Here is an 11478-nt window from a genome sequence, read left to right as displayed (position 1 = left end):
CTGGAGGAGAACTCAGGTGAGGGGGAGCGGAGAAAGGGAGAGGAGAGGGGTCATAGCTGGCGCGCACCGCCGCCCAGTCCAGTGTGTGTGCGTGCGTCTGTGTGTGTGTGTGTGTGTGTGTGTGTGTGTGTGTGTGTGTGTGTGTGTGAATCGCATGCATTCCCCCCCCATCGGTAGATTCATTATACAAGGTCCTGAGCGAGTGCGCCTCCTCATGCACCACCGCACACGGGGTCAGGTCGCGGGTCAGAGACACCCCCCTCCTGGGTGACACAGAGTCGGTCAGCCAGTAGCAGCAGAGCGCCCCGGCCGGCCCGCTGGGAGGAATGCGTGGCCGGTGGAAGGTGTTGTTACGTGGTGGGCCCTGTGTGTGTTCCTCTGGGCCCGCTTGTGAAGAATGTTCTCCCTCCGCGCGCCCTGCGCCCTCACCTGGGCTCGGCCCGGTCAGGGAGGGGTATGACAATGTGCTGCTTGTTGATCCTAATCTCAGCTAATCCCCCGCAGCAGAATGCACGCACACACACACACACACACACACACACACACATACACACTTGTACACTGTCGCACACATCCACTCGTACACACACTCGCACGCACTGCCACACGCACACTGACACACACACACACACACACACACAGAAACACACACAAACACACAAAGCCCTGCACCCGAATGCAAGTATGCACACACACACACACACACACACACACAATCAAGCATGATCATGCACACATGCATACACATGCACACACACACACACACACACACACACACACGCACACACACCCATGCACGTGCACCTCTAATGCATGTCCTGCCGGTGAGGACATGCCGTCCCTATATGATCTCCTGCTGAGCTACAGGAGCTGAGCTGCGGGGATGCTGCGCAGGACTCAGACAGAGGCATGCCGCTCCTGTCCTGGTTGACAGACCCACAGAGCAGGAGTCCTGCCTCTGTGTTCCCCTGTGTCTGTGTGTCTGTGTGGACACACGTCTGTTAAACCTAGTGTTGATTTCACCTAGTCGGCAAATGGTTGTTTATGTGCACAGATGGTTCAATTGTGTGGGAAGGAATGCAATATTGAGGTTATGTCTGTGCACATAGATATAGTCTATGGGTGTGTGTGTGTGTATGTGTGTGTGTGATGCAAGGAGGTCATAAAAGATGCCTGTCTGTCTGCCTGAAACAACTCCGTAATGGAGAGTGGCCAGTTTGAAAGCTATTAGAGCTCCCTGCAATCAGTAATTCACTTGGTGCTCTTCCACCGTTGCCCCCTCTCCCCCTCCTCCTCCCTCTCCTCCTCCTCCTCATCCTCCTCCTCCTCCACACACCTCCTCGTCCCACCTCCTCTCCCCGGGCCAGGCTGCGGATGTATTCTCCCTGACAACCAAAGACGTCTTAATCACACTGTTCCGTTTTAATCTATTTCTGTAGCTAGTCTATCTCTGGACATTTATCGGTCTCGCGCAAACCCCCACACACACAGACACACACACACACACACACACACACACACACACACACAGACACACACACACACACACACACACAGACACACACACACACACTCTCTCTGTATCAACTTGGCCACATGGTCGATGGATGGAGCTCTCAGTGTCCTGGCTGAGCTTCCTGTTGGAGCAGGCACACTCCTAAACACGTCGACTATTGTCCCCGAAGAACGGCTCGCGTGAGCCGCTCCAAACATCTGTCTGAGCCCGTTCTGCAACGCGGCAGGGACCATCCATCAGCCTGTTTGTGTTTGTGAGATTTATGAGCGTCATCTGTTTGAAATGTTACACAACCAAAGCAGGCACGTCCACGCGTGGCCAGGTCATCTATTACTTACACTTTTAGGGCATTTAGCAGACGCTTTTATCCAAAGCGACTTACAATAAGTACATTTGTCAGAAGAAGGTGAAAGAAGGTGAAACAACAATATATCGCTGTCGGTAGAGTAAGGATGTTCATAGAAACAAGTGCCAAGCACTAACAATCGCTTAACCCATTCCCCGTATACAACAAAGATAGCTAGGATAAGATGCTACACATCTAAGTACTTTATAACTAAGTATGACATACAATAAGTGCGTACTTTGTCATTGTTCAGCACAACGCTTCAACATGCAGCTCAGCGTCAGTGAATGCGAACAGCAGATCAGTTTCACAGAGCCGCGGCTATGCAGAGTGAGGGGTCATTGACGAGGGCAGAATCTGCTGCAAAAGTTTTGGATCCACTTAGTAGACTTGAAACTCCCATGGATTCTTTCTCTATTGCAGCATCTGTTTTCTCTGACACCCCCCCTCCTCCCTTCCCCCCACTTATACACACACACACACACACGCGCGCGCGCACGCGCGCACACACACACACACACACATGCAAACACACACACACACACACACACACACACACACACACACAAACCCTACCCCTCTTACAAGCCTTTCAGCGCGTCGCCCACTGTGTCCAGTTCCTCGGAGCATTAGCTCATCAGCGCTGCGGTTGCCAGAGAGCCAGAGACGAGAGTCCTCTGCTCCCATGTGTAGCACTAAGGTTAGGGGTGCACAGCGGGCCTGAAAGGAACAGGGGAAGAAAGGGGAAGACTGGTCCGAGCGCCACTCAAAGAGGAGAGGCTGTCGCTGGGTCTGGCCCGTCTCCACACACCCGCTCACAGTGGTTCATCTTCCACAATATCTCCAGGCCTTATTTACCGGGGCTTTGGTGGCCGGCCGGTCCGATGGTCGGCGACAGAATGGGGGTGCAGAATGAAAACGTGAAGCCTTGTTGCCGTTCTACGGGGTGGGGCACCAGTGGAACAAAGTCCTAAAGTTTTTACTTTTTGTTACTTTGTGTGTGTGTGTGTGTGTGTGTGCAGGCATGTATGTATGTATGTATGTGTGTGTGTGTGTGTGTGTGTGTGTGTGTGTGTGTGTGTTGGTGTGTATGCGTGTGTGTGTGTGTGTGTGTGTGTGTGTGTGTGTGTGTGTGTGTGTGTGTGTGTGTGTGCGAGTGTGTGTATGCGAGTGTGTGTGTGTGTGTGTGTGTGTGTTTTGGTGTGTATGCATCTGTGTCTGTTTGTGTGTGTTGATGTGCGTCTGTGTGTGTGTCCTTGTGTGTGTTTGTGCGTGTCCCGGAGCCCCTGTTCTGTGTGAGTCACGGCTCCTTGTTACCTCCTGGAATTTGTCATAACAAAGCATGGCCGCCGTGCCCCGTAAATCTCTCTGTATATCAATACTCGCGGGCCGCGCCACCGGCCTGCTCGTTTAAGAATGTTTAATGTAAACCCTGGCGAGGGCAGACGAGGAGTTGGGGGGGGGGGGGGGGGGGGAGGGGAGTCGGGGGGAGACGTCTAGAGCCACTGTGTCTCAAGCACAAGGGAGGATGTAGCAGTGTGGTGCATGCACCGCTCCTATGAATTATTAAGGCGATGGTGTGTGCCTGCTCGTGGAGGCAAGCCCCACGCTGCCACACTCTTAGCAACAGCCAACCGACCAGATAAAAATAGAAGAGGGGCTTCTTTTAGGAAACCATCATTCCCATTCCGGGCAAAATCCGAAACACGTGACGATGTGCGGAACGTTTTGCCACATCAGCAACACGGACAGATGTGTTGTGCTATTGTCGCAGCGTAGCTAAAGGCTGTTGTGTCATACTCATCCCCGATGAGAATCTGCATGATCTGTATGGTCCGGTCGATTTTAATGTCAGAAGAGCTTTCATATTTGTTTCAATGTATTCAGCTCAAGATTCAAGATTCAAATGTTTTTATTTGTCACATACTCATACAGGATGTGCAGTGAAATGTTTGCGTGACATACTCTGTATTTCTGTGCTTAAAATTGAAATTAAATACAATAGAATAAGATGCAAACGTTCATGCAATGTATATCAAGAATAAATGCACTATAAAAGCACTGCGCTTTCAAACAAGAAAATGCAAAATGATTAACTGCAGTAGAAATGCAACTGAATTCTATTATACTATCCCGGCTGAAGTTGTTCTTTCATATCGCCGTAGCAACAACTCACATTTTCCAGAACACAGCGTAACTTCTTACAGCGTTGTGATATTCAAAGTCTTTATCTTCATAAGCCGAATAAATCACCTTGCACGCTCTGCGCGTCATTAAAACCTTCCAGATGAGTCCCCACCCGGGGTTATATTGCAATGTTTCTCTTAAACTGTAACTTGCATGTCATCTTAAAAACAGATACAGATGTCAGGTATGCAAAACCGCTTCACCTTGAGGCACCGGCGGTGGTAAATCGAACGAGGGGGCGTCTGCCAAGTTCTTCCACAGAGTAAAAACCTCGCTCCACACCTGAGGCTGATTAAATGCAACATTGAGGCGCAAACCATCTAAGGTCTCTCTCACAACGTGCGATGTATGAGGAAATGCTTTGCAGTGTCTTTAAAAAAATAGAAAGAGATTATTAAGTGATCTAAGATGTGGCGTTGCTCCGTTTGTTCCCAACGTAGATTTTCCTCGAAGTCCTCCGCAGCAGATGTCCGCCGATGCAGTGTGTATTTGCTTACTTTGGGTTCTGTTGCACATTTAGACAGCTGGATGTGTGACGCCCGGACTTAATGTTATTAGCTAATTGTATTCTCAGAATGGGCAGGGACCACCTTCTGATGTTGGGGCTGCGGAGGTAGACAAACAATTGGACCTTGTCCCCAGGCAATAACATGTCCTTCATCTTGGAAGGCTGTGTGAATTCACACGGCAGTAGAAGGAAAGCTGGCAACATTTCTTGAGCTTTTTATGACGGCAAGCTGTGAGCAGTAGTGCAACAGACCTCTTGACGTTTAACCTGCTGATATACGACATCATAGAACATGGAACTGATGATATCGTGGTTATTTATTATTTGATTTTAAAAACACATGTATAAATAAATACAATTTATTATAGCATGTATGCTATTTGGACGAAAAGAAGCACAGTCTTAAAATATATTTAAAATGCCACTTTTAAAAGGATTGGTAGATGGTTCTCAAACCGTGGGTTGTTTTCACCAAGTCTGGTGTTGCAAGTCTGCTGTTGAAATAGGTAACAAGGAATTGTTACCACAGAGGTCATATCCCTGTGGAGCACGGCCGACTTAAAAAATACGATTCAATTTCCAGTGTTTGCGCAGTGCAAAATGCCCGAGGACATGTTTTCCTCCCAAAGAAAACAGGAATGAGGCAGCAGACCAGACATCTGATGCATCTACTAGATAGTTGGAGGCCAAATGTTTTTGGTCGGGATGTTTTTTGATAAGGCTTTTTCTAACGTGGGTTAGAGGTTTTCCACACCGTGGAAATGCATACCCAATGCTGAATGCACTGCGATAGTTTTTCTTCTGGATTCAATTTGCGTTCCTCTTTCCTGTTAAAAGTTGATGACTGGATAACAGTTTAATACGGTTATATAATGCAATACGAATGTACTTTAACTGCAGAACAGCGGCACTTGCCCATAAGGCTGAAGGCTGGCCACACAGACTAAGTGTATTTTCTCAAAATCTCCAATTCGGAGAAAATATGTTGGCCCTGAAACGGAGCCAGAATAACACAATATGATAACTCACCGGCCCCACAAACACCCCGGTACATTCATCATACCCACATATAGGGGTCGCTGGTGGAGACCCCCACCACGCTGCTATTGGCCCACGCAATTAAACCCTAAGATCGATTTAGTATAGACTTAAGGGATTGCTAGTTACTCTGAGCAGATGAGGAGTCGAGAGCACTATAAAAAATAGCTTAATTTGAGAAGAAATGTTGCACAAATATCCATATAAATATTAATTTGACGATGTTATCATTACCGCTAAATACTTTGCCAAGTACGCCGCTAAATACTTCACCAAGAACCCAATACCTTGCCGTGAGGCTAATTAAGGGAGTTTTTCTTTCCCTCTGGGGGCTAGGGTCAGGGGGTGCCATAAATATACGGCCTGTTAAGCTCTTTGAGACTGTACTGGTGATTAAGGGCTATAAAAATACAATTGAATTGAATGAACTTGACTTGAACTAGAACAGACTTTCTCCTTTCTCCTTCCGATTTGATCTATTGAACTCGCTGTACACCTGCAACTTTGTTTCTGGGCTGTACATTGTAAGCTGCTGGGCTCCACCTATCAGCTTGTTAGGAACCCAGTCGCCTGTGTCGCCCTGCTTCTGACGGAAGCCCACCGAGATGTGGCCACTTCCTCACAGGAAGACCACAATGGCAGCAAACAGGACACGGCCCCCCTGACCAACAGACACATGACCTTGGCTGGTACGCAGGGGGCAACTCTGAGAGAAAGCGTGAGGAGAGAGGAAAAAAAGGAGGACTTGGGATCAGGGAAGCAGCTGAAACCTCGCTGGTGGAAGAAAGTGCTGATGGGCAAGGATAAGAGGAACAGCACTAAAACGACAAACAGACTTCAGGAATCCTGCAGAGCTCTGCATTAGCAGGACGGTGCAGACCTCTGTGCAAAAAAACGGGCTGCAAAAACCACATGGCTCTAATGTTCAAATAAGTCAAGCACTAGAATCAGTTTATCGATCTATGAAGCGTGCTTTATACCAAAGTATCATCAGAATCAATGAGAATTGCTTTTGTTACATCGTATTGTATACAAGAGTACAATTCTTATGCTTGGTATAAGCATCAGTCAAATGTGTTTATTATGATGAAACAACTACAAATGAAACAGCGACGCTGAAACTTGAATAACAGAGACTCAGAGACGTATGGATCACAGTGGTGAAACGAATGGCCATTTAGGAACAAGGCACTGCTGGCTGCCTTCACAGACGGGAGGCAGGTGAAACACCACACCACAGAAAACGCCGCACACGCTACAGTACAGTACACACGCACACATCACACCGACTCCAACACCTCACATCCGGGGCCCAGTCCTTCCCCCCCTGGTACCCTGGAGGAGCAGGCCCTGTATGGGTGTCAATACCAGGGAGGGGGAGAGTGGTGTTGTGTTGTGGGGTGAGGTGAGGTGCTGTGGGGGGAGACGGGGGAGGAAGAGGTCAGAGGGGGTTTCGGAGGAAGCAGCTGGATGCCTGCAGGGCAACAGAACCTCAGGATTACAGGGATGCAGAAGGTGATTGTGGCACAGTGACAAACGTGGGCAGAGCAGCACAGGCAGGGCCGAATGTGGTAACGTTTAAAATGCCTGAACCCTGTTGGGGGGCTGGATACAGTACCGTTGTCGGGAAGGAATAAAAGTGCCAGGACGGGAAAAAAAGAGTAAGAGATGACCTCCCAGAGAGCCGTTCCTCTGTGTCCTTAAGGTTAACCTGGCCTTGTTTTCTAGCCTACATTTCAACACTGTGTGTTCAGCTGTACGAGCTGGGGAGAAGAGGAGAGAGAGAGAGGGCAAGGGAGGGAGAGAGAGACAGAGAGAGAGAGAGAGAGAGAGAGAGAGAGGGAAACACAGAGAGAGGGGGAGAGAGAGAGGGAGAGAGAGAGAGAGAGAGGGGGGGAGCAGTAGCGATAGCTATTTTTCTAAATTTCATAGTTAAGTTGATGACCGACTGAACCTGCCACTCTTACACATCACATGACGGGGAGGGAAGTACACAAATGTCTGTCCTCCTCCTACGACGCACAACACAACACAACTGTGACCCACATCTGCGTGCTTCTTAACGACGGTCCGCCACTCTTTTTTCTACAGCCATGACTCGGCAGGATGAGATCATCCCTGAGCATCCCAACAACAGCAATATCCGGTGCAGTCTGCAGGACAAGCGCTGCATACAGAAGACCCTGGCTCGCCACCCTCCCAAATCGACCAACCAGAGGAGCAACAATGCCAGGGAAGACCCCAGGGCCTCGCTGGTAAGGAGCACAGTCTGTCCTTCCAACACACACACACACACACACACACACACACACACACACACACACACCGACTCCCAAACCGGGGACACGCTATTCCCAATGACGCTGTTGGCAAATCGTACTTTGTGTTTTATTTACCCTCTGGTTTGCGCAATAGCATGACAAGAGAGACCCCTTCCCCGAGTCCCCGCTTAACAAAGAAAACCAAACACAAAAACAAAAGAATGTTGAACGTTTGCCCAGAACATGTGCTTACAATTGTGTCTCGATGTTTGTTATTTTTTTTCGTCTCTCTCTCTCTCTCTCCTTGTTTTCCGATGGGGGAATATCATATCTGGTGACAAACGAGGGAATGGAAACGACGAGGTTTATAGAGAAGGAGAGCCGAGTCATTACCAAGCGGGCCACAATGCTTTTGTTTCCCCCCCCCCTCTCCACAGGCTCCGTGCCGTGCCGAGCTTCAAAGGGCGCTCGACAGGCTGGCATCGAACACTCGTACGCACGAAGACCTCTACTCCTTCCCTATACCCAACTGTGACAAAAATGGAGATTTCCACACCAAACAGGTCTGTAACTGATGAGGCACTTTCATAATATGAACGGCACATCCAAAACGATTCAGTTAAACTATTGACGTAGGGACAGGGAACTGGATGTTATTACACATTAGGTACAGATCCTTCCATCTCTGTCTGGGTTTGTAGCCTAAAAGCACATTTTCATCCTTCAACTGCAGCCCTAGCAATGAAGCTCTGGAGTGCTTCATCATCTGGTGATCCAAGAGAGATGAAAACAGACCCACCAGCTCAGGGTCGGCTCACAGGGTTTCTTGAAACGCACTGGGGTCGGGCGGGAGAGCCGGCCAATGAGCAGACATTTATTGCTCTTTAAACCCCCATACAATTGTTTTAACAATAATACCTCCATCAGCAAGGGTGGATGCTATTACGTGTTGGATGACCTTTCTGCTTTTGGTGCTCAGCCTTTTTTAAGCAACTGGCGCTCACAGGAGAGAGCGAGTAGAACGGAGAGGCCAGAGAGGCAGATAAGGCTGCGTGAGAGAAGCAGAGAGGCACATGTGCAATCAAAGCAGCAGAAGGCGAGTGTGTGATAAAAGCAGACCTTTTTCCAAAAGCCCCAGGTCTCCAGGATCTGATTGGGCAACACAGCTAAACCGCCCGTCTGCAGGGCTTTTATAGGGCGTAGTTCTAAGGCCGATTCAAAGGCATGTGTTTACTGTTTTACTATAATTGCACTATGGTAAAACTTTGTGGTACCAAAGGGCGAGCAGAGCCCGGGTCAGGAGAGAACCAGTGGGGGAATCTTTTCATGGTATAGTCGGTTTAACTGGAAGGGCTTAAACCGGTCTCAAAAAAGGATGTTTTGAAATTGCCCAAGAGACTCAGGGGCGGGAGCGAGCGGACGACAGATGTGGTGCGTTTCCCTCAGCACCTTATAACTGTCTCGCGTCGGACGGAACGACCGCACGGCCCGGGAACCCCTGCCAAACGCGGCCGGCTAGCTGCTGCTCCCACTAAAAGACCCGCAGCACCACACAAACAAACACAGGCTTCCCCCTCAGCATGTTAAATACTGGCCCATGTGCGGAAGCATGGCCAATGTAAATAACATCCCACATCCTTTTTCTTGTTTTTAAACACCCCAGTGCCACCCAGCTCGTGACGGACAGCGAGGGAAGTGCTGGTGTGTGGACCAGAAGACGGGCCTCAGGCTCCCCGGACCACTGGAGCTCCGAGGGGAACTGGATTGCCACCAGCTGATGACCGCTACCCTGAGGGTGTGAGACCGGAGGGAGGGAAGGAGGGAGGGAGGGAGGGAGGGAGGGAGAGAAGATGGCATGGTGGTGGGTGGGGTGAGATGGAACACACACACAGTTTCTACTGGTGCTGATTAGAATACCTACTATATGAGGACAGGACTTAACCACATTTACCTTGGGGCCCATGGACCTTGAGACGGCAAAAAAAACTAAAGAACGAAATAGACCTAAAAATTAAAAAAAAGCAAATAAAGTTGTGTTCTTGGTCTATGTATGTTTTTACTCTGCGTGTGAGTTCATGTGATCTCTATGATTATTTGGCGCACTTTCGTGTGTATTTTTTACTATTTAAACCCAGACAAATATGCTTTAGACAGTGTGTTCGCATTTAAAGTGACTAGTGGCAGAAGAGTTTCCCCCCCAGATAGAACATTTGAGATAATAGGTATTTTCTTTATTTACTGAAGTCTGACGTGCATCCTTGAGAGAAGAGCCAACAGACCACAGTAACATAATAGTAATTCATTTTTAAGAGGATCATCATCTGCAGACGGCCTTTCTTCCCTTTCCGTTAAGGGTCCAGGTGGAATAGGGCTATGCACTCCCCTGATAGGTTGATCTGGCTAGCCAATGGATGCCAGCACCATTCTACTGTTTGTGTAAATATACAGCCAGCCCAGTACAGGTTGGCTGCCCGACACAATCCTTGGCACACAAAAGCAGTTTTATGGTTCTATAACCTGGTTGTGCAAAACAACCACCGATAGAACAGGACAGCTAACTAACAAAAAAAGAAACGACAACTTCTGTATTTTTGCCTTTTAATGCATATTCGAACTTCAACACATTTTTAGTAAGAACAAAATCAGTATGAATAAGGATGCTCTTGATTTTTGTTTTGAGTATGATGTTATAACTGTTTTTAATGTTAAAAATAAAAATTTAAAGGATCCTTCTCCCCATTTGTTACGGTCTCACTAGTGAACAACGTTTTTGAGCATTGAGGTAACCTTGCATGTCTTCTGTTTGGAAAAAATAAATGTTGATGTTACATCTAGAAATAACAAACATTTAACGTGATGACGTGCTGCCGAAGTGTTGCCATCGTGTTGTCATAGCTGTCAGTGAGCTACTTATGCAGTATTAACATTTTTCCATGAAGTTGTGTATATGTAACAATATTTACCATACTGCATCCACTCTCACAAACCAAAAACAGAAATGCAATCATCAATCCCACTTTAATTACACACAGCATACAAAACAGAAACCGCAAAGTGCTCAACAAGGGACACAGCACAACCAGGACAAGAAATTAGTTTGAAACACAAATAATGTCAAGCGTGAGAAATAAGAAACACACTTCAACTCCACAATTTTAACGCAGAGTTCGAGGCTGTTGTGAAAGTAGGTAGGTAAATCTGTCCGTCAGCTTTCAATTTTCACGGTTATTAAACGAACATGTTCAACGCTGGCCAAAGTGTTTCCTCTGTTCGTCATCATGCAAAAATGATAGCGTGTTCGACTCCCAGATCCCGTCCACTTAGAACAAGGTTGCTAATTGGCCCCAGCAGCCTCTAAGCTTAGCAGGGTCGGCGACGATAGCTCCAGTGTGGGGTTCTTAATAACTTGTTGGCTCGGAGTTCAGTGGAAAGGGAAAAACATGTGGAAAAACGATCATTATACGTGCGGTGGGCGAGTGAGGCTTACAACAGCTCTTTGTTGTTAAGTACTGAATTGATACGAATCATTCGCTACTCTCGTTCTCTCAAGACGTGCTGTTGTGACTGTGGGAGCCCGACACGTCAACAATAGGACCCTGAGGTTTTTCTCAGAAACAGGGGT

The 11478-nt window shown here is 48.0% G+C and overlaps 1 protein-coding gene across 1 annotated transcript in view; it reads left to right on the top strand.

The window, feature by feature from the left end:
• Positions 1-9657, top strand: part of LOC311340182 (insulin-like growth factor-binding protein 4) — a gene marked incomplete at its 3' end in the record, with an annotated part of 10386 nt that extends 729 nt beyond the window's left edge. Inside the window, exons 1-4 of the mRNA XM_084465066.1 lie at positions 1-16; positions 7687-7850; positions 8294-8419; positions 9520-9657. The exon at positions 1-16 is cut by the window's left edge and continues 729 nt beyond it. Coding sequence (XP_084321192.1) covers positions 1-16; positions 7687-7850; positions 8294-8419; positions 9520-9657 — 444 coding nt within the window. The remainder of the gene's footprint in view (positions 17-7686; positions 7851-8293; positions 8420-9519) is intronic.
• Positions 9658-11478: the final 1821 nt, after the last annotated feature.

This window comes from Micromesistius poutassou, assembly GCF_964030765.1.
Source record: "Micromesistius poutassou genome assembly, chromosome: 3".
NCBI classification, from domain to species: Eukaryota; Metazoa; Chordata; class Actinopteri; order Gadiformes; family Gadidae; genus Micromesistius; species Micromesistius poutassou.
Note: the sequence above shows the minus strand (reverse complement) of the source record. Positions and strands in the feature narration are given on the sequence as shown.